The sequence below is a fragment of the Caretta caretta genome, chromosome 1 (genome assembly GCF_965140235.1).
Source record: "Caretta caretta isolate rCarCar2 chromosome 1, rCarCar1.hap1, whole genome shotgun sequence".
Classification (NCBI taxonomy): Eukaryota; Metazoa; Chordata; order Testudines; family Cheloniidae; genus Caretta; species Caretta caretta.
In genome coordinates this window covers 10,635,967-10,659,233 of record NC_134206.1, presented here as the reverse complement: position 1 = coordinate 10,659,233, position 23,267 = coordinate 10,635,967, and the positions used below count along the sequence as shown (strand labels likewise).

General features: G+C 55.0%; 1 protein-coding gene across 1 annotated transcript; it reads left to right on the top strand.

Annotated features, from left to right (window-relative positions):
- Positions 1 to 630: 630 nt before the first annotated feature.
- On the top strand, positions 631 to 1,668 carry LOC125637434 (olfactory receptor 2AT4-like; the record flags this gene model as incomplete). The annotated part of the gene is made up of 1 exon (XM_048851844.2): positions 631 to 1,668. A coding segment is annotated over one exon (1,038 nt), but the record flags the coding sequence as incomplete, so codon positions are not given.
- Positions 1,669 to 23,267: the final 21,599 nt, after the last annotated feature.

Sequence of the window (23,267 nt, the reverse complement as noted above, 5' to 3'; positions counted from 1 at the left end):
ATAAAGTTTCTTGACACCATAAATGACAGCTTCGTGGAGCAGCTAGTCCTGCAACACACAAGGGAAGAGGCAATTCTTGACTTAGTTCTTAATGGCACACTGGATCTGGTGCAAGAGGTGAATATAGCTGAACTGTTTGATAATAGCAACTACAATATAATTAAATGTAACCTGCTTGTGTGTGGGGGGACGGGACATGAAAGCCCACCAAATAAGTATTTAATTTCAGAAAGGGGAACTACACCAAAATTAGGAAGCTAGTTAAAAAGCAATTAAAAGGTACAGTCCCAAAAGTGAAGTGCCTGCAAGCTTTCTTGTTAAACCCTGGATTTGTGCTGGAAATGGCCCAACTTGATTATCATACACATTGTAAGGAGAGTGATCACTTTAGATAAGCTATTACCAGCAGGAGAGTGGGGTGGGGGGAGAGAAAACCTTTTGTAGTGGTAAACACCCATTTTTTCATGCTTTGTGTGTATAAAAAGATCTTCTATACTTTCCACAGTATGCATCCGATGAAGTGAGCTGTAGCTCACGAAAGCTTATGCTCAAATAAATTGGTTATTCTCTATGTTCCACAAGTACTTCTTTTCTTTTTGCGAATACAGACTAACACGACTGTTACTCTGAAACCTGTCTTCTACTAAAGACTTTTATCTCATTGGATTTACTGCACTTCAAGATTTCCAGATCCCTCTTTTCCTTGTATTTTTGTTATTCTACCTGCTAATACTAATTGGTAATATCGTTATTATAGCTGTAGTTGTGGTCGATCAAACATTTCACAAACCCATGTACTTTTTCCTAGCTAATCTCTCTGCCTTAGATATACTGCTTACAACTACTACCATTCCCAAAATGTTGGCAATGTTTCTGGTCAATGCCAAAACTATTTCTTTTCATGGTTGCTTTCTACAGATGTATTGTTTTCATGGTCTTGCGGTGACTGAATCGCTGCTTCTCGTAGTCATGTCTTATGATCGTTATGAAGCAATTTGTAATCTTTTGCATTACCCAGTTAAAATGACAAAAAGAGTAAACATTCAACTGGCAGCATGTGCCTGGGTAACTGCATTGTTAATACCAATACCTGTTGTATTCCAGACCTCTCAGTTAACATTTGGTGAAACCATTTACCATTGCTTTTGTGATCACTTGGCAGTTGTGCAAGCAGCTAGTTCAGATTTCAGTGCCTCTTTTCAGACTTTCTTGGGGTTTTCCATTGCCATGACTGTTTCAGTCGTGCCGCTTATGCTTGTCACCCTCTCATATGTTCACATCATTATTTCCATATTAAAGATCAACTCTAAAGGAGATTGCAGTAAGGCATTTTCTACTTGCACTTCCCATTTGATTGTGGTTGGTGCTTACTATTCATCCATTGCTCTGGCATATATTTCCCACAGAACCGACATGCCCATTGATATCCATGTAATGAGCAATGTTATTTTTGCTATTTTAACTCCTTTGTTAAATCCACTCATTTATACTTTGCGAAACAAGGAAGTAAAATGTGCAGTAAAAAAGATTATTTTTTTGAAGATCTTTCCTCCTTCTAAAAATTGTAATCTCATGGGGAAAAATAAACTCTCACACAGAACCTATACATCACATCAACCCTCTGTAAAGGGGTTAAGTAGGACTTGGTTTTCAAACTGCAGGACGTGACCCAGTACTGGATCGCAAAATGTAAGGCACTGGGTCATGGTGGCTCTGGTCAGCACCGCCAACCGGGCCAAAAAGTCCTGTCGGCAGTGCTGCCCGGCTAAGGCTGGCTAGTTCCTACCTGTTCTGACACTGCGCTGTGCCCTGGAAGCGGCTAGAAGCAGATCCGGTTCCTAGGCAGGGTGGCCATGGAGCTCCGCACGCTGCCCCTGCCCCGAGCACTGGCTCTGCACTCCCCTTGGCCGCTGTGGGGGGCAGTGCCTGTGGGCGAGAGACACATGGAGCCGCTTGCACACCTCCACCTAGGAGCCGGATCTGCTGCTGGCTGCTTCCGGGGCGCAGTGTGGTCTGCGGTGCCAGGACAGGCAGGAAGCCTGCCTTAGCACCCGTGTGCTCCGCTTATCGGGAGCAGCCTGAGGTAACCCTGCGCCCCAACCTGCTGCTCCAGCCCTGAGCCCCCCCCAACCTGGAGCCCTTTCCTGCACCCCAAGCCCTTCATCCCTGGCCCCAGCCCAGAGCCTGCAGCCCCAGCCCTGACCACCTCCTGCACCCCAACCCCCAGCCCAGTGCCCCCTCCTACACCCTGAACCCCTCATCCCCAGCTCTGCTGGGTCACGGGAATCAACAATTTTCTTCAACTGGGTTGCCCGAAAAAATGTTTGAAATCCATTGGCTTAAATGGTTTATCTTGTATTGAGTTCCTCTGTATTGGGGTGATTTTCATCCTACTGATATCAAGTATTTTTGAACATACTAACTTTCTCTCTATATGTTGAAAGGGACAAAAAGTAACTTGTGTTTAAAATTTTGCAATTTAGTTTACAGTTTTCCTGTACCTAGAGATCTGAATGCAGTCAGAATTTGAACTGGGGGCACTACTGCACCTGTATTGCAAAATTTGCTACAGTGAAAATATCTGTACTGTGAACAATGACTTTGTAAAAAGGTATCATGATTCACTGTGTTTCTTATCATTCAGTGATTCTGGATTAAATTTGTTCCATTTACAAGTGGGAAGAGTTTTTTCTTTTTCGAAATGACAGCCCTTGGAAATCAACCTGGGAGATTAAGTGAAATTATTCTTCCCTTCTTGTGTAAAGATACCTGGGAACCTGACCCAACTAAAGTGTATTAAAGGTGTAATTTAGGTTTAGCTGGGCTAGGGTTGTTATGTAATGTGCGATAGACTTAACTATTTTAATAGTAAATAGAGTTTAAAATTACATTGATGTGTTTTTTTTTTACCCGTGATGCAGATGGAAAGAAATGAAAAGGTTGATCCTAAATCATAAAAGCATTTTATCAGACTGAAATATTGACTCATGCTATGCATAACAGTAATTAACTTGTATCTTCAGCTGCTCATAAGAACTCCTATTCACTAACATCTTGCTTAGTAATGAAAGCATTCCCAGCACTAAAACTTCCAGTAAATAGACCAAATAAAGGTAAAACTAAAACAAGATTCTTAATCCTTTCCTCTCTACGTTCCACAAGGTTAAATTGAGCATTCTTGTATTGTCTCCATTTAAGAGATTTATACATAGCAGAAGTTATTTTCTTGACAAATAATCCCAGCAGAGTCTGGAGTGTAATTTCCTAGTGTAGAGTCTGTAAATTACATTATATTGTAGATTTCAGAATTAGGAGAATGTGACAGGGTCGGGCCAGATGGCTACAGGAGAGTAATTTTTTTTTGAAGCAAAAGATGTATTTTTTATTTGCATAACACACTTACAAAGTAAAAACAGCAGCATATGCAATGTGTAACACAGCAACCAATCACAATTGTTTTCTCATTAGCTTCAGGGGAGGGAAGTGTTCAAGCTTGCCTGGGCCCAGAGCGGGGGTGCTTCCTCCACTCTCATGGTCTTCCACCCTTCTGAGTTACCTGGTGGCCCAGAGTGAGGGGGCTTCATCGACTCTCGTGGTCTTCCACCCCCTCAAGTTACCTGGCGCCATGCCCGAGTGTCACCAACAATTCCCTCCTCTGAAAGCACCCAACAAGAGGGGCAGGCTGTGGGGTGGCGAATCCGGGGGGGGAGGGGCACGTGCACCCACATGTGAAAGGACCCCTCTAAGGTGGTGGTGTCCGCAGCAGCAATGGCTGGGGCTGGGGTCCCTTACTCTCTCCCCCAATCAAAGGGACAAACAAAGGGACCCGGACGGGGACACCGAGCAGAGAACGTCGGACAGCACCCACCGCTCCTCAAAAGCATCAAGGGAGTTGGTGGATGCTGCCCAGAGGAACTGCGCCCGGATACGTGAACGGACCAAGGATCGGAAAATGGCCCCACAGTCACAGGAAACTCCATCGGCCAACCTCCTCTCTCTGGTTTTATAGATGGCCATTTTAGCCAGGGCCAGGAGGAGGTTAACTAGGAGATCCCGCGACTTTGTGAGGCCATGGATGGGGAGTGCATAAATAAAATGGTGAGGGGAAAAATGCAACCAAAAACGTAATAGGAGATTTGTGAGGAGCTGAAACAGGGGCTGCAGCCTGGCGCACTCCAAATATACGTGCGCCAGGGTTTCCCTCACTTCACAAAAGGGACAAGTATCTGGGACGGGGGTGAACCACGCCAAGTACGCGCCCATGCTCACAGCTCCATGAAGGAGCCACCAACTGATGTCCCTGATGGGCCTCAGAACCAAGGTGGAATATAGGCTGGACCACGGGGGCTGCTCACCCTCCAAAGGTGGCAGAAGGTCTCACCACTTTATGTCGGGGTGGGACACTAGGGTGAGGGCATGGAGGGTGTGGAGCACAAGCGTGTATAGATGTTTCCTTGGCGCGGTTTGGAAGCATACCGGCTGCAGTTCATGCAGCCGGCTCGCAGTGAAGGGATGAGGGGGTCGATTGGGTCTGCGGGGCAGGGGTCCAACTAAAAGTTCTGGCGGGCCTGGGGTAGAGGGTGGGCGGGGCGTGCCCTCGAGCAGGACCCGGTCGAGGTAAGCTAGAGCAGCGGGCGGCAAAGCGGCCTTCGCCTCCTAAAGTACGCGCCGGGGGGTGCGAGGTCTGGAGAGCCCCATGCGCCAGGTGAGCGGCAGGGGATCCAGCCAGTCTCTCCGGTCATAGTCCAGGTGGTCTCCGATTCTCATGACTTCTGCCAGGATCAAGCTCTGGCGCATCGAGTGGGACTCCGCTACCTGCACACGGAGCTGGGGGTTGTGTAGCAGGGGCTCCAAGAGGAGATCTACCGCCTCAGTGGCCACCACGGACCTGGTCATTAAAAACAGTTTCCAAGTCTGGAGGAGGTCCTGGTAGAAGACCGGCAGCCCCAAGAGGTCTCGCAGAAGACCTCCCGGATGGAGATAAAAGAGCTGCCGGTCAAATCGGGGCCCTCGGATGTGGTGCAGGATGGTGTGCACCAGTGTCAGTTACGCTGAACTGCCTGCACCATAGAGGAGCCTCTGTAGGGTCTGGAGGTGGAAGACATGGACCTGAGTGTGTAGACACTTCAGGCCCTGTCCTCCTTCCTTCAGGGGTAGATGAAGAACCCCTACAGGGGCCCAGTGCGTTCCTGACCAAAAGAACCCCAGAATCGATGTCCGGAGGTTGGTCAGGAAACCTGGGGCCGGGACCAGGGTGTTGAGCTGGTACCAGAGCATGGACAGGACTAGTTGATTAAGCACCGGTGCTCTCCCTCGGAGGGAGAGACATCGGAGTAGTCCCGTCCATTTCTGGATCCGCTCTATCACCCCACCCTCTAAATTTTCCCAGTTTTCCGGCAGAGAGGGATACGTGGCAGAAAGGTAAACGCCAAGGTAGAGCAGCGGACCCACGCTCCACCAGATGGTCTGAAGTGCGGGTTGGAGGGAGTTCGCCTGCCGCCAGTCTCCTACCGCCAAGCCAGAGCTCTTGACCCAGTTGACTCGGGCAGAGGAGGCTGCCGAATAGATGGCCTGGCAAGCCTCCACCTGCACCAAGTCGCTGGGGTCCTGGATCACGAGGAGCACGTCATCAGCGTATGCCGACAGGACCAGCCGCAGCTCTGGCTCCCGCAGCACCAACCCTGTCAACCTCCTGCGGATCAGACAGAGGAAGGGCTCGATTGCCAGAGCATACAGCTGGCCCGAGAGGGGGCACCCCTGCCGTACTCCTCGCCCGAAGCTGACTGGTTCAGTCAGGGTCCAGTTGAGCTTAACCAGATACTCTGAGGAAGTGTACAGCACCCGGAGAAAACCCACAAACTGGGGTCCGAAGCCAAACGCCTGCAGAGTGCTCAGGAGGTACCCGTGGTCCACCCTGTTGAACGCCTTCTCCTGATCTAGGGACAGGAGGGCGAATGACAGACCGCCTCTACACCTGAGTTCCAAAAGGTCCCAAACCATAAATAGGTTATCAAAGATACTGCGGTCCGGGACGGTGTAGATCTGGTCTGGGTGGATCATGTCCGCCAGCACAGACCCTAGCCGCAGCGAGATTGCTTTCGCTACAATTTTGTAGTCCGTGCTGAGGAGCGAGACGGGATGCCAATTTCGTAAATCGCAGAGGTCCCCCTTCTTCGGCAATAAGGCGAGCACAGCTCGCCTGCACGAAAGAGGGAGGACCCTGCTCTGCAGAGACTTGGCCCAGACGGTGACTAGGTCTTGGCTGAGGACGTCCCAAAATACGCGGTAGAGCTCCACGGTCAGCCCGTCCATGCCTGGAGACTTATTAGTGGGCATACGATGGAGGGCTTCCGAGAACTCGGCCAGAGTGAGAGGCAACTCTAGCCGGTCTCGGTCGCTCGTGCTGACCGTAGGGAGCTCCTCCCAAAGCACTCTGTAAGTGCTAGGGTCGGTTGGATCCGGGGAGAAAAGACTTGCGTAGAAGGCTCGGGCCCTCCCACACATCTCCGCCAGTTCCGTGAGGGGGGTGCCGTCTTGTGCCAGGAGGCAGGTGACGTGTTTCTTGGCCCCCCTCATTTTCTCCAGGGCATAGAAGAAGCAGGAGCCGCGATCCATCTCCAGAAGGAGGCGGATGAGGGATCGAACAAAGGCGCCCGGGGCCTGATGGTCCTCGAGGGCCCGGAGCTCCGCCCACTTCTCCCAGCACGCTCCACAGAGGAGCGGGTCTTCGGGGCTGGCGGCGAGCCGCCTCTCCAGCTCTAAGACCTCCCGTTCCAACCGCTCTATCGCTGCATTTCTCTGTCGGCTGGTGCCCCGGGTGTAGTCGCAGCAGAAGAGCCTGGCGTGCACCTTCCCCAGGTCCCACCATCACCGCGCCAAGGGAGAGGCGCGCCGCTGCCCTCGCCAGGCCAGCCAGAATTCCCGGAATGACGTCACGAAGCCCTCATCCTCCAACAGGCTGTTGTTAAAATACCAGTAGGCCAGCCCCGGCCTCTCTGCACAGAGGGAGGCTGTCACGGTGGCTAGGTGATGGTCAGAAAATGGGGCCAGCTGAATGCTGGAGGAGTGGGCTTGTGAGAGATGGAAGCGTGATAAATAAATGTGGTCCAACCGGGAATGGCTCGACCGATGGGCCTCCACCCAGACAAAGGTGAACATGGAAGTGTCATCCGGGTGGTGTTCACGCCAGATGTTCACTAGGGAGTGATGTTTCACTATCTCCCGGAGGGTGTCCACGGCGGCTAGGCTCTGCTTGGTCCCCAAGCGGTCTCGCTCCTCGAGGGTGGTATTAAAATGCCCTCCTAGGACCAGGCACTCGTGAGAATCTAAGGTGCCAAGGAAAGCGGACGCCTGCTGATAGAATTGCAGCCGCTCCGGGCCCGATGTCGGGGCATAGACATTAACGAGGTTAACCACGAGCCCCTCTATACAGACCCGGAGACGCAGCAGGTGACCCGGTATGGCCTCGGCGACCCCTAGCACCTCGGGCCGTAGGTTGGGGGAGAACAGGGTTGCCACTCCAGCCTATCGAATCGTGGAATGCCTAAAGTAGACCCTGTCCCCACACTCCAGCCGCCAACTGTCTTCGGCAGTTGGATCAGTGTGGGTCTCCTGCAGGAAAATCACAGTGTACTCTCCCTCCCGAAGGAAGGAGAGCACCTGGGACCTGTGGAGAGCCATCCTACAACCCCGGGTGTTCAACGTTGCGATGGTGAGAGGTGTCACGGGGGGAGCCGGGGGGGATTCTCACTGGCAGGGACGCTCGCATCCCCCAGCGGGCCGCGCAACAGTCCTTGACCCATCCCGTAGGTGAGTAATTGGTCACGGAAGACACGGACCCACCAGTAGGCCGCGGCATCCTGCTTCTCCGTCCCTTTACCTTCCCCCATGAGGGCCCTTGTGGCCTGGAGGATTTGAAAAATATCCCCCTATCGCTGGACAGCAAGCTGTACCTTGTTGTGGCAGCCACGGACATCCTCTAAAAACTTCCACAGCTCTCCTCACAGCCCATGGGGGGGGGGGGGTTACGGTTTCCCGGTTGTTTCCCTGTGGGGCCCTTGGTGCAGCCCTGTGGTCCACTAAAACGGACAAGCAGGGTGCAGACCCCCAACGGGGTGCCTGATGGGCTGGAGCTTCTAGGCCCGCCTCAAGCTCTGGGACGATAGGGGGTGGTGGAGGGAAAATAGCTGCTCCTAATGGGTCGGGGCAGTAGAACACAAAGGCCGCTGCCTGGGGGTCATCAGTTGGGAAAGGGAAGGAGATAGCCCCTGGGGCGGCAATGATATTGCAGGAGGTAAATTGGATAGGGGCAGGGGCAGAAGTGAGGTTCTGGGTTTCGGGAGGCAAGCAGCTGGATGGTGGCGCCTCCCGATCAGTCTCAAGGGTTAAGGAGGTGGGGAGGAGCTCTCAGTCACACTGGGCACGCGCTCTGTGGTGGATTTAGCAGCCATAGCATCAGGAGGTGGATTATCTTCTGCAGGGCTCCCTCCTGGGAAGGAAGTCAATTGCTCCGCACCAACGGGGGGTGCCCCTGGTGACTCGTGCCCCGGCCACGTGGCGCCGGCTGTCACCTGAGCAGGCTCGGTGGTCGTCAGCGGGGTGCCATCAGAGGCTGGGTCGGTGGAGGAGTCCAGGGGCTCCTCGGAGGTGGGAGCGGAAGCAACAGTTAAGGGGAAGGAGCATGGGGAAAAGAGGGGTGGAGTGAGTTGCCCAGATCGAGATTTGCTGGCAAAAGGTCATCCTCCCCCTGGGCAACCGGGGTCAGATCTAAGGCCTCGATCTCCTCGAACATGGAGGAGAGGACACTTTCCGCCACCCCAGGGTTCTCCCCGCCGGCACCCCCCACGACGGTTGTCTCAGGGTTCACGTGGGCTTCGGGTAGCGTCAGGACAGAAGGGGCTTCCTTGAGGGTCTCGGAGGGGAGGGTCTCCCGTGCAGGAGAGACACTACCCTCCGATGCTGCCACGTCTTTCCCAGCTGACACCGCTGGATGGGACGCACTCGTGGGCAAAGCGGAAGGTTCGGCATCAGTGCCCCCCTTCCTGGTCTTCCGGGGGCCTCCGCCTCGGGTAGATGAAGCGGAGCTCGAGCCTTCCACTTGCCTCGCTTCCCTTGGACTAGGGCCCAGCCTTGCACGGCATCATCTGGGGGCTGGTTAGCAGGGGTCGTGTCGGGGGCTAAAGGCGATGGCTCAGGGACTTGGGGGGGGGGAATGGTGGGGCAGCATAAGGGAGGGAGGATTCTCCCTGGGGCAGGCTCTCTCCCATGCCTGGTGGTATCTCTGCCACACCCTCCTCCATAGGCCCCGCTAGCTTGTCAGCAACGAGGGCGGGCCTCTCCCGCTCCTCTGGGCGTTGTAGGGGAGGTGCCCTTTGCGCCAGAGCGGGAGTAGAGGTGGTCCGAAGATGAGGGGGGCGGATTCAGGTACCGGGCAGCCACGGGCGTCGGCAATGACGGGGCCGATGTCCTGCCGGGTCTCGGGGATCCCAGGTGCCCCTCCTTGCAGGGGTAAGGGGCAGTCCCTCCGAACATGCCCCGACGCCCAGCAGAGGTAGCACCGGGCTTCCCCCGTAGAAAAGTACACCCGGTAACGGGTCCCCTGGTGGGGGACTAGGAAGGACCCTTCAAACGCCACTCCGTCACGCGCTGCCGACGGCAATAAAAGTTGCACTTGCCGGCGGAAGGAAAAAATGTGATGGAGGGTGGGGTCTTTGCAGCCCAACGGGAGAGGGCTGATAACAGAAACAGGTTTCCCCAGGGTGGAAAGGGCGGGTAGCAGGACAGCATTGGGGAGAAAAGGAGGGACAGAGGTCAGGACCAGGCAGATGCCCAGGTCCTCCAGCGGCTCTAGGGAGACAAACACCTCCCCCCTCCCCCACCGCCAGGCCCCTCTCCACTGCTTCCTGGGCGGCAGCCTCCGATACTAAGAAGAAGACGACCTTCCCATACATTTTGGAGGCCACCACAATGGCAGAGGGCCCCACTACCCTCACCAATGCCCGCACGTAGGTCTCCACATGGGGCGAGGCGGGGACCAGGAGGCATCGGACACCGTGCTTCCTTGTCATGGTGGGAAAGGGGCCCTGGCCACTATTGATGGTGGCGGAGGCGGTGGGCGGGAGAGATGACGAGGTGGCAGGCAGGGGAGCTGCTGCCGCCCAGCCATACATCCTGGGGGCTGAGGGAGGGACATCCGCAGAACTGGTGGAGGGGGCAGCAGGGGAGGACACCGTGGTCGGTGGCAGGGTCGCAGAAGTGGGGGTGGCCCCTGCCATGGAGGGCCTGGTGGTTTTAGCAGGGCTCTTCCCCTTCTTTTTGCCCTGGCCTTTCCCGCCGGCTGGAGGGGCTTCCCTAGAGTCTGGGGAGGTGATGGGCATGGCAGCGGTGGAGGTCACCCAGGTGCCCTCCATTGCAGATGCCCCAGCGGGGGCAATGGCAGGGTGGTTAACAGGAGTTGGGGTCAGATAGAAAGGGACAAGCTCTGGGGTGGACAATTCGGGGGGGGGGCGCATAAACCACCGTACGCTTGTCCAGAGAGTCCTGTTTGGTTGGCTGCTGCTTCTGGTCCACGAGTGGAATCAGGGTGAGCAGCTGAGTCCAGAGGCAGATGTTAGATAGCCAGCAAAGATGGCGGGGGGGGCAGTGAGGAAGATCGTAGTGTGGGGGTTGGGAGGACACAGATGGATCAAGGGGCAGCTCCGTGCCACACCCCCCATGTCCCTACAAACACAATTAAGACACAGTCAAGGCCTCCCCCCACACGAGAGCACAGTTCAAAAGTTACTCAGTCTTAGGACCCCTCCATGGCGATTTGTAGATTCCCCGGGCGGTGTTCCTCTGGTGGACGGCTTTTTTTCTGTCTATTCCGGGTTTTCTTTTTTTCAGCAACAGCATTCCAGAAATGCCAGAGTAAGTGATCAGAATCCTCTCGACCGAAAACGGGTCCGCAGACAAACAGCAAGCGGCTGGGTCTGGGGGTTGGGTCCTTCCACTCCCCCCCTCTGGGAAGTGGGCTGGCAGGCCCCCCCCTCTCGGGGGAGTTTCAGCTGAAGTGGCAGCAGCGTCCGAGGGCGGGCTAACAGCCGGCAGCCGGCCAGCACTCTAGCAACAGCAGGAAAGAAAAAAAAACAACAACAAAAAAAAGAAAGGGAGGAGAAGGGGGGGAGCGTCTGGCCTGGTTGGGGGGGAAGCTGAAAGCAGGGGCAAAAAGCAAGGAAAGCCCAGGCTAGAGGGCAGCAGCAGGAGAGCAGGCCAGGTAGGTCCCTTTTCCCTGGGTAAGGTAACAGGGAAGGTTTTTTTTGTTTGTTTGGTTTTTTTGAAACAAAAAATAATTTTATTTGTAACACTTACAAAGAATTACCAAGGAAAACAAAACAAACTGCAACAAAACAACGCAAACAGAAGGTATAACACAGCAGCTTTCAGGAGGGAGAAGTATTCAGGCTAGCCTGGGCCCAGAGCAGGGGGGCTTCCTCGACACTCGTGGTCTTCCACCCTCCTGAGTTACCTGGTGGCCTAGAGCGGGGGGGGGCTTCCTCGACACTCGTGGTCTTCCACCCCCTCGAGTTACCTAGTGCCGCGCCCAGTGTCACCGATTATCCCTCTCCTGATAGTGCCCGGCAAGATGGGCACAGCTGCGGGGTGGGCGGTTTAGGGGTGGGAGGGTAGACACCCATGTATTATAGGACCCCTCCTAGATGACAGTAATGATGGTATCCACAGCGGCAACGGCTGGGGCTGGGGTCTCTCGCTCTTCCCCTCAATCAAAGTGTCAGACGGAGGGAACCAGACGGGGTCACCGAGCAGAGAACCCCGGACAGTGCCCACCGCTCCTCGAAGGCATCAAGGGAGTCGGTGGACGCCGCCCAGAGGAACTCCGCCCAGATACGTGAATGTACTGAGGATCGGAAAAAGGCTCTACAATCGCAGGACGCTTCATGGGCCAACCTCCCCTCTCTGGTTTTATAAATGGCTGTTTTAGCCAAGGCTAGGAGGAGGTTAACCAGGAGGTCTCGCGATTTTGTGGGGCCATGGATGGGGAGTGTATAGATAAAAAGGTGAGGGGAGAAATGAAGCCAAAAGCGCAATAGAATATTTGTGAGAAGCCGGAAAAGGGGCTGCAATCTGGCACACTCTAAATATACGTGCGCCAGGGTTACCCTCACATTACAAAAAGGGCAAGTATCCGGGATGGGGATAAACCGTGTCAGAAACACGCCCGTGCTCACAGCTCTGTGAAGGAGCCGCCAACTGATGTCCCCGACAGGCCTCGGGACCAAGGTGGAATACAGGCTGGCCCACCGAGGTTGCTCACCCTACAAGGGTGGCAGGAGGTCCCGCCACTTTGTATCGGGGCGGGACACCAGGGTGTGGGCATGAAGGGTGTGAAGCGTGAGTGTGTATAAATAATTCCGTGGTGCAATTTGAAAACTGACCGGCTGCAGTTCATGCAGCCGGCTTGCAGTGAAAGGGTGAGGGGTTTGTTGGGATCGGCATGGTAGGGGCCCAATGGAAAGGTCCGGCAGGCCTGTGGTAGAGGATGGGCGGGGTGCGCCCACGCGCAAGGCTCAGTTGACATAAGCCCAAGCAGCGGGGGTCAAGGCGGCCTTCACCTCCTGAAGTACGCGCCGGGGGGTACGAGGGCTGGAGAGCCCCATGCGCCGAGCGAGCGTCAGGGGATCCAGCCAGTCTCTCCGGTCGTAGTCCAGGAGGTCTCCGACCCTCGTGACTTCCGCCAGAACCAACCTCTGGCCCACCGAATGGGACTCCGCCACCTGCACACAGAGTTGGGGATTGTGTAGCAGGAGCTCTGTGAGGAGATCTGCTTCCACGGTGGCCGCCACAGACCTGGTCGTTAGAAACAGTTTCCAGGTCCGGAGGAGGTCCTGGTAGAAGACTGGCAGCCCGGAGAGGTCTCGTGGAAAACCTCTCGAACTAAGATAAAAGAGCTGCCGGTCGTATCGGAGCCCTTGGAAGCGGCGCAGGAAGGTGTGCGCCAGTATGCTCCACGCCGAACTACTTGCACTATAAAAGAGCCTCTGCAGGGCCTGGAGGCGGAAAACGCGGACCTGAGTGTACAGACACTTCAGGCCCTGCCGTCCTTCCTTCAGGGGTAAATGAAGAACTCCAACAGGGGCCCAGTGCATTCCTGACCAAAAGAACTCTAGAATCAATCTCCAGAGGTGGGTCAGGAAACCCGGGGCCGGGGCCAGGGTGTTGAGCCGGTACCAGAGCGTGGACAGGACTAGTTGGTTAAGCACCAGTGCTCTCCCTCGGAGGGAGAGACATCAGAGCAGCCTCGTACATTTCCGGATCCGCTCTATCACCCCACCCTCTAAATTTTCCCAGTTCTCCGGCGGGGAAGGGTGCGTGGCAGAAAGGTAAACGCTGAGATAGAGCAGTGGACCCGCACTCCACCGGATGGTCTGAAGCGCGGGTGGGAGGGAGCTTACCTGCCGCCAGTCCCCCACCGCCAAGCCACAGCTCTTGACCCAGTTGACTCGGGTGGAGGAGGCTGCCGAGTAGATGGTCTGGCAAGCCTCCACTCGCGCCAAGTCGCCCGGGTCCTGGACCACGAGGAGTACGTCATCGGTGTACGCCGACAGGACCAGCCGCAGCTCCGGCTCCCGCAGCACCAACCCTGTCATCCTCCTGTGGAGGAGACAGAGGAAAGGCTCGATCACCAGAGTGTACAACTGGCCCGAGAGGGGGCACCCCTGCCGCACTCCTCGCCCGAAGCTGACCGGTTCGGTCAGGGTCCAGTTGAGCCTAACCAAACACTCCGCGGAGGCATACAGCACCCGGAGAAAACTCACAAACTGAGGTCCGAATCCAAACGCCTGCAGAATGCTCAAGAGGTACCCATGGTCTACTCTAGTGAACGCCTTCTCCTGATCAAGAGACAGGAGGGCGAACAACAGACCATCTCTCCGCCCGAGTTCCAAAAGGTCTCGGACTAGAAATAGGTTGTCAAAAATGCTGCAACCCGGGACAGTATAGGTCTGGTCTGGGTGGATCACGTCCGCCATCACGGACCCTAGCCGTTGTTAAAGTGCCAATAGGCCGGCCCCCGTCTCTCTGCACGGAGGGAGAGCGTTATGGTGGCTAAATGATGGTCAGAGAATGGGGCCGGCCGAATGGCGGAGGAGTGGGCCTGTGAAAGATGGAAACGGGATAAGTAAATACTGTCCAACCGAGAGTGGTGTGACCGATGGGCCTCCTCCTGGACAAAAGTGAATGTGAAAGTGTCATCTGGGTGATGGTCACGCCAGACGTCCACTAGGGAGTGATGTTCAACTGTTCCTCGGAGAATATTCGCGGCGGCTGGGCTCGGCTCAGCTCGGCCCCTGAGCGGTCCCGTTCCTCAAGGGTGGTGTTAAAGTCCCCTCCCAGGACCAGGCACTCGTGTGAATCTAGGGTGCCGAGAAAGTTGGACACCCGCTGATAGAATTGTGGCCGCTTTGAGCTCGTTTGCGGGGCATAGATGTTAACAAGATTGACCACGATCCCCTCCATATGGACTCGAAGGTGCAGCAGGTGGCCTGGCTCGGCCTCAGTGACCCCTAGCACCTCGGGCCGTAGGGTGGGGGAGAACAGGGTCGCCACTCCAGCTTGCCAAGTCATGAAGTGGCTAAAGTATACCCCGTCCCCCCACTCCAGCCGCCACCTGTCCTCGGTGGTTGGGTCTGTATGGGTCTCCTGCAGGAAAACTACAGAGTACCCCCCTTCCCGAAGGTAAGAGAGCACCCGGGACCTGCGGAGAGTCATCCTACAGCCCCTGGTATTCAGGGTTGCAATAAAAGAGGCGTCATGCAGAGGGCTGGGGGGGTGGGGGTTTCTTGTTGGTGGGGGTGTTCGTGGCCCCCGGCGTGTTGCGCAGCAATCCGTGACCCATCCCGTGGATGAGTAGATCGTTTTGGAAGCCACGGGCCCGCTCGTAGGCCGCAGCACCGCGCTTTCCTTGCCCCCTGCCCTCCTGTATAAGGGCCCTTGTGGCCTGGAGGATTTGGTCAAAGTCCCCCCATAGCTGAAGAGCCAGCTGTACCCTATTGCTGATGCCATGGGTGTGCTCTAGGAACTTCTGTAGTGCATGCCGCAGCTCATGGGGGGGTGGGGTTACGATTTCCGGGGTATTTCCTGGTGGGGCTCTTAATGCAGCCTCGTGGTCCGCTAAGGCGGGTAGACAGGGTGCGGACCACCGACGGGGCATCTGACAGGCTGGGGTTATTAAATCCATTTCACGCCTTGGGGTGGAAGGGGATGGCAGGGAAAAAATTGCAACTCTGAATGGGTCGTGACTAGAAAGTGCAAAGACTGCTCCCTGGGGGGAATCTGCAAAAGGCGGGAAAGAAATAACCCCAGGGGCGGCATTAGCATTGCAGAAGGAGGGGAATTGGGGAGGGACAGAGGTGGGGGCGGGGGCAGAGGTAAGGCTCTGGACTTCATGAGGCGAGCAGCTAAAAAAAGCTGAGGAGTGGGCCTGTGAAAGATGGAAACGGGATAAGTAAATACTGTCCAACCGAGAGTGTTGGAAACGGGATAAGTAAATACTGTCCAACCGAGACTCCTGAGCAGAGTCGAGGGTTAAGGGGTAAGGGAGGGGGCTCCCAGTGATGCTAGGTGCTGGCTCCGTGGTGGTCTTGGCGGCCATGGCATCAGGTGGTGGACCACCTTCTGTGGTGCACTCACCCGGGAAGGCAATTAGCGGGAGGGAGCATGGGGAAAGGGGGGCCGGGGTGAGGCTACCCAGATCAAGGCCAGCCGGCAGGAGATCATCTTCTCCCTGGGTGACAGGGGTCAAATCTAGGGCCTCAATCTCCGCATACATGGAGGAGAGGCCAACTCCTGCTACCCCGGGGGCCTCTCCTCTGGGGCCCGCCTCAACGGTCGCCTCGGGGTTCGCGGGGGGTTCAGGTGGTATCCGGGCAAAAGGAGCTTCCTCAGGGGTCTCAGAGGGGAGGGTCTCTCGTGGAGGGAGGATTCTGCCCTCCAATGCCAGTCTATCTTCCCCTCCCGACACCAGCGGATGGATCTCACTCATGGCCGTAGCAGAAGGCTCGATATCAGTGCCTCCCTTCCTGGTCTTCCGGGGGGCTTCCGCATCGGATGGGTGCGGCGGAACTCGAGCCTTCCGCTTGCCTCGCTTCCTCTGGACTAGGGTCCAGCCCTCCATAGCGTCGTCTGGGGGTTGGTTAGCAGGGGTCGTGTCGGGGGGCGGAGGCGATGGTTCAGGGGTTCGGGGGGGGTAACGGTAAGGCAGCATGAGGGGCGGGGGGTTCTCCTTGGGGCGGGCCCTCTCCTATACCCGGTAATATCTTTGCCACACCCTCCTCCATAGGCTCTACCAGATTGGTAATAGCAAGGGTGGGACTCCATTGCTTGCCTGGGCGTTGTAGGGAGGGTGTTTCTTGGGCCCGGATGGGAGCAGTGGTGGATCGAGTAGGAGGAGGGTTAGTTTCAGGTGCCGGATGGCCAGGGGCGTCGGCAACGACGGGGCCGATGTCTTGCCGGGTCTCGGGGGTCTTGGGTCCCCCTCCCCCCTGGGCCAAAGGGCAGTCTCTGCGGACATGCCCCGCTGAGCGGCAGAGGTAGCACCGGGCCTCTCCGGTGGAGTAAAAGACCCGATAGCGGGCTCTCTGGTAAGGGACTAGGAAGGACCCCTCGAGCGCCTCTCCGTCACGCGCCGCCGCTGGTGGTAGAAGCTGCACTTGCCGGCGGAACGAAAGGACGTGACGGAGTGTGGGGTCCTTGTAGCCCAACGGGAGAGGGGTGATGACAGAGACAAGTTTCCGCAGGGTGGAGAGAGCGGGTAACAGGGCAGCATTGGGTAAAAAGGGAGGAACGGAGGTGAGGACGAGGCGAACGCCCAGGTCTTCTAGTGGCTCTAGGGGGACAAACACCCCCCCCACCGCCAGGCCCCTCTCCACCACCTCCTGGGCCACAGCCTCTGAAGCTAAGAAAAAAACGACCTTCCCATACATTTTGGAGGCCGCCACAATAGCCGTGGGTCCTACCACCTTCGCCAACGCCTGCACGTATGTCTCCACGTGGGGTGAGGCGGGCACCAGGAGGCAACGGACACCGTGACTCCTGGTCAAGGTGGGGAAGGGGCCCCAGCCGCTGGTGATGGTAGCGGGGGCAGTGGGTGGGCGAGATGATGAGGCGGCAGGCAGGGGGGAGCCTGCCATCGCCCGGGCATACGTCCTGGGGGCCGGGGGAGGGACGTTCGCAGAGCTGGTGGAGGGAACAGCAGGGGGTGGCGCCACGGTCGATGACAGGGCCACAACGGTGGGGGCAGCCCCTGCCATGGAGGGCCTGGTGGTTTTAGCAGGGCCCTTTCCTTTCTTCCCACCCTGGCCTTTTCGGCCAGCTGGGGGGGGTTCCTAGAATCTGGGGGGGCGGTGGACGTAGCAGTGGCAGTAATCACCCCGGTGCCTCCTGCTGCCGGTGCCCCAGTGGGGGCGGTGCTAGGTATTTTGACAGTGGTGGTGGTGGGGGGGTCGGGGGTTGGGTAGGGGTGGAGGTGGGAGAGGAACAACTGATATTGGTAAAGGGGCCTCGCACCTCTCATTCCCCGCCATTGTGAGCAGGGAGAGATGGGGAGACACCGGAAGGAGGAGGGGGAAGGGGGAAGCAGATTAACTGCTCCTCCCTGCTGGGCTGCAGGCGGGGGGGGGGTGGTACCAAATGGGTTGGACTGGAAGGGGGGGAAAAACAGGAATCGGGGTCTGGTGATAGGGGCAAGCTGTGGGATAAACAGTCCGGAGGGGGGGGTGTGGACCCACGCACGTTTGTCCAAAGAGTCTCGTTTGGTCGGCTGTTATGTCTGGTTCAAAAGGCAAAGTTCAAAGCAAACAGCTGGATCCAAGGCAGATGGCAGGTTGCCAGCAGAGACGGACGGCGGGGGGGCCGTGACAGTTGTAATAATGTTGGGGGGCGGCACCGGTGGATCAGGGGGCAGCTCCATGCCACAACCCCTGTGCCGCTACAAACGCAATTAAGCCACAGTCAAACTCCCCCCCACGAGAGTATAATTCAAAAAGTTACTCAGTCTTACGGCCCCCTCCATGATGATTTGTAGCTTCCCTGGGTGATTTCTTCTGTCTGCTATCTTTTTCTTCTCCAGCTGTGTTGGCTGTGTTCCAAGGCTTTCGGCAGGCCGAGAAAAATTGCAGAAATAAGCTGACAGCAAAACGGCTGGGTCTGGGGGCTTCCACTCCCCCCTCCGGATAGTGGGTCGGCAATCTTCCCCCCCTCCTCCGGGGGTTTCAACTGAGGCAAATAGCTGCGCCCGGGAGCAGGCGTGGGGGGGGGTGCTGGCGGCAAGTTGGCAGCTGACCAGCACTCAACGGCAGCAGAAAACGGCAGAAAGACAAAACAAAACAAAAAAGCGTCTGACCCGGTCGGGGGGGAGAACTAAGGCAGGCTCAAAAAGTAAGAAAAATCCAGGGCGGGGGGCTTTAGGAAACAATACAAAGCAGATAGCTAAGGAGCAAGCGAGGGACGTCCCGTTTCCCAACAGGGAAGGTTCCAGAACAATCAGGAACCTTCTGGAGATAATTAAAACAGGCTGATTAGAACACCTGCAGCCAATCAAGAAGCTGCTAGAATCAATTAAGGCAAGCTAATCAGGGCACCTGGGTTTAAAAAGGAGCTCACTTCAGTTTGTGGTGTGCGTGTGAGGAGCTGGGAGCAAGAGGCACTAGGAGCTGAGAGTGAGAACGCGGACTGTTGGAGGACTGAGGAGTACAAGCATTATCAGACACCAGGAGGAAGGTCCTATGTTGAGAATAAAGAAGGTGTTGCTAGGAGGCAATGGGGAAGTAGCCCAGGGAGTTGTAGCTGTCACACAGCTGTTCCAGGAGGCACTCTAGACAGGTGCATTCCACAGAGCCCTGGGCTGGAACCCGGAGTACAGGGCAGGCCCGGGTTCCCCCCAAACCTCCCAACTCCTGGTCAGACACAGGAGGAGTCGACCTCGACTGTGGGTTCAGAAAAACGGCCAAGCTGAGGGCTGCCGTGAAGTTCCAAGGTGAGCAAATCTGCCAATAAGCACAAGACCCACCAAGGTAGAGGAGGAACTTTGTCACAGGAAAAAAAGAATGTGAGGAACTTGAAATGCAGTACATAGAGCATGATGAAGTGTCATCTGTATGCAACAGGAAGTACCATCAACTCTCTTATTTTATCATATTGTACAGTTGCAAGATTTCTGCATATGAAGGAGTCCTACTCAGGACAGGAACTCCTCCTTGTGCCTAGGTCGGAGAATTAGCTCTCAGCTCATCTGGAATTCCAATCCATCAGTTGTTCACACTATGGCCCCTCTCTCTTTCCATGACTCGGTGTACTTGGCCTTCCAGACACATCCCGATATTGTCCTCTCTTCCGGAGTAACAAAGTCCACCAGACATGCTGTCTGTATGCTGTTTCAGGCAGTCTTCCATTTCAACTGCAGGTCCTGGACCACTTTCCCAATGGCTGGTAGGGGGACACGGCCTGTCAACTACTCCAGGTTCCAGCACAGGGACACTATGACTAGTAATCTAGATCAGCTCAGTCTCAGTCCCAGTTACTGTTTCCCTGGGCTCCTTCCTACGCCACCTCTCTATCTCCTGGGTTTACCACCAGAGCTTACTTTACTCTCCATGGCTACTTGACACCTCTCAGCATCTTGTCAAATTTCCTACTCCAGGGCAGGAACCCAAGGACTCTCCCCTGGAATCATAGAATCATAGAATAACAGAGTTGGAAGGGACCTCTGGAGGCCATCTAGTCCAACCCCTGCCCAGAGCAGGACCAATCCCAACTAAATCATCCCAGCCAGGGCTTTGTCAAGCCTGATCTTAAAAACTTCTAAGGAAGGGGATTCCACCACCACCCTAGGTAACACATTCCAGTGTTTCACCACCCTCCTAGTGAAAAAGTTTTTCCTAATTTCCAAACTAAATCTCCCGCACTGCAACTTGAGACCATTACTCCTTGTCCTGTCATCTGCTATCACTGAGAATAGTCTAGATCCATCCTCTTTGGATCCACCTTTCAGGTAGTTAAAAGCAGCTATCAAATCCCCCCTCATTCTTCTCTTCCATAGACTAAACAATCCCAGTTCCCTCAGCTTCTCCTCATAAGACATGTGTTCCAGACCCCTAATCATTTCTGTTGTCCTTCGCTGGACCCTCTCCAATTTCTCCACATCCTTCTTGTGGTGTGGGGCCCAAAACTGGACACAGTACTCCAGATGAGGCCTCACCAGTGTCGAATAGAGGGGAACTATCTGCTGGCAATGCCTCTACTTATACACCCCAAAATGCCATTGGCCTTCTTGGCAACAAGGGCACACTGTTGACTCATATCCAGCTTCTCGTCCACTGTCACCCCTAGGTCCTTCTCTGCAGAACTGCTGCCTAGCCATTCGGTCCCTAGTCTGTAGCGGTGCATGGGATTCTTCCGTTCTAAGTGCAGGACTCTGCACTTGTCCTTGTTGAACCTCATCAGATTTCTTTTGGTCCAATCCTCCAATTTGTCTAGGTCTCTCTGTATCCTATCCCTACCCTCCAGCGTATCTACCGCTCCTTCCAGTTTAGTGTCATCCGCAAACTTGCTGAGGGTGCAATCCACACCATTCTCCAGATCATTAATGAAGATATTGAACAAAACCAGCCCCAGGACTGACCCTTGGGGCACTCCGCTGTATACCGGCTGCCAACTAGACATGGAGCCATTGATCACTACCCATTGAGCCCGACAATCTAGCCAACTTTCTACCCACCTTGTAGTGCATCCATCCAGCCCATACTTCTTTAACTTGCTGACAAGAATACTGTGGGAGACCGTGTCTAAAGTCTAACTTGCTAAAGTCGAGGAATAACACGTCCACTGCTTTCCCTTCATCCACAGAACCAGTTATCTCATCATAGAAGGCAATTAGATTAGTCAGGCATGACTTGCCCTTGGTGAATCCATGCTGACTGTTCCTGATCACTTTCCTCTCATCTAAGTGCTTCAGAATTGATTCCTTGAGGACATGCTCCATGATTTTTCTGGGGACTGAGGTGGGGCTGACCGGCCTGTAGTTCCCAGGATCCTCCTTCTTCCCTTTTTTAAAGATTTAAAGTATTGAGTACTTTAGCTTTTTCCACATCCTCTGTCACTAGGTTGCCTCCCTCATTCAGTAAGGGACCCACACTTTCCTTGACTTTCTTCTTGTTGCTAACATACCTGAAGAAACCCTTCTTGTTACTTTTAACATCCCTCGCTAGCTGCAATTCCAGGTGTGATTTAGCCTTCCTGATTCCATTCCTACATGCCCGAGCAATATTTATATACTCATCCCTGGTCATTTGTCCAACCTTCCACTTCTTGTAAGCCTCCTTTTTGTGTTTAAGATCAGCAAGGATTTCACTGTTAAGCCAAGCTGGTTGCCTGCCATATTTACTATTCTTTCTACACATCGGGATGGTTTGTCCCTGTAACCTCAATAAGGATTCTTTAAAATACAGCCAGCTCTCCTGGACTCCTTTCCCCCTCATGTTATTCTCCCAGGGGATCTTGCCCATCAGTTTCCTGAGGGAGTCAAAGTCTGCTTTTCTGAAGTCCAGGGTCCGTATTCTGCTGCTTTCCTTTCTTCCTTGTGTCAGGATCCTGAATTCGACCATCTCATGGTCACTGCCTCTCTGGTTCCCATTCACTTTTTCTTCCCCTACTAATTCTTCCCTGTTTGTGAGCAGCAGGTCAAGAAGAACTCCACCCCTAGTTGGTTCCTCCAGCACTTGCACCAAGAAATTGTCCCCTACAGTTTCCAAAAACTTCTTGGATTGTCTGTGCACCGCTGTATTGCTCTCCCAGCAGATATCAGGATGATTGAAGTCTCCCATGAGAACCAGGGCGTGCGATCTAGTAGCTTCTGCGAGTTGCCAGAAGAAAGTCTCATCCACCTCATCCCCACTGGTCCGGTGGTCTATAGCAGACTCCCACCACGACATCACCCTTGTTGTTCACGCTTCTAAACTTAATCCAGAGACTCTCAGGTTTTTCTGCAGTTTCATACTTGAGCTCTGAGCAGTCATACTGCTCCCTTACATACAGTGCCACTCCCCCACCTTTTCTGGCCTCCCTGTCCTTCCTGAACAGTTTGTACCCATCCATGACAGTACTCAGTCATGCGAGTTATCCCACCAAGTCTGTTATTCCAATCACATCATAATTCCCTGACTTTGCCAGGACCTCCAGTTCTCCCTGCTTGTTTCCCAGGCTTCTTGCATTTGTATATAGGCACTTGAGATAACCCGCTGATCGCCCCTCGTTCTCAGTGTGAGGCAGGAGCCCTGCCCTCTCACACGCTACTGCTCATGCTTCCTCCCGGTATCCCACTTCCCCACTTACCTCAGGGCTTTGGTCTCCTTCCCCCGGTGAACCTAGTTTAAAGCCCTCCTCGCTAGGTTAGCCAGCCTGCTCGCGAAGATGCTCTTCCCTCTCTTCGTTAAGTGGAGCCCATCTCTGCCTAGCACTCCTCCTTCTTGGAACACCATCCCATGGTCGAAGAATCCAAAGCCTTCTCTCCGACACCACCTGCGTAGCCATTCATTGACTTCCACGATTCGACGATCCCTACCCCGGCCTTTTCCTTCCACGGGGAGGATGGACGAGAACACCACTTGCGCCTCCAACTCCTTTATCCTCCTTCCCAGAGCCACGTAGTCTTCAGTGATCCGCTCAAGGTCATTCTTGGCAGTATCATTGGTGCCCACGTGGAAAAGCAGGAAGGGGTAGTGGTCCGAGGGCTTGATGAGTCTCGGCAGACTCTCCGTCACATCGCGAATCTTAGCCCCTGGCAAGCAGCAGACTTCTTTATTTTCCTGGTCAGGGCAGCAGACAGATGACTCAGTCCCCCTGAGGAGAGAGTCCCCGACCACCACCACCCGCCTCCTTCTCTTGGGAATTCCTCCTTGACCCTGGAAAACTCCCTTTCTGTTGAGGCAGGGACTGCAGACCTCATCCCTTCAGCCCCTTTCCTACTCTTACTTTCTGGCTTTATAATCCTCTTCCAGCTGGGCTTCATCTGCACTTTATCAGTCCTTGGCTCCCCTCCAGATGCAGCATGTAAGCCTACCGTTCTTCAGCCTAGTTAAGGGGAAGCAAGTACAGTGTAATTCTGGAACCCAGAGTGAAGAGGGGTGGGGGAGCTTCTGAGAAGGGTGGGGTTAGGATCACAGCTTCAGCTGAGAAGAAACATCCCCTCTTATGGGGCCTCAGAAGGCCCAGTCTTT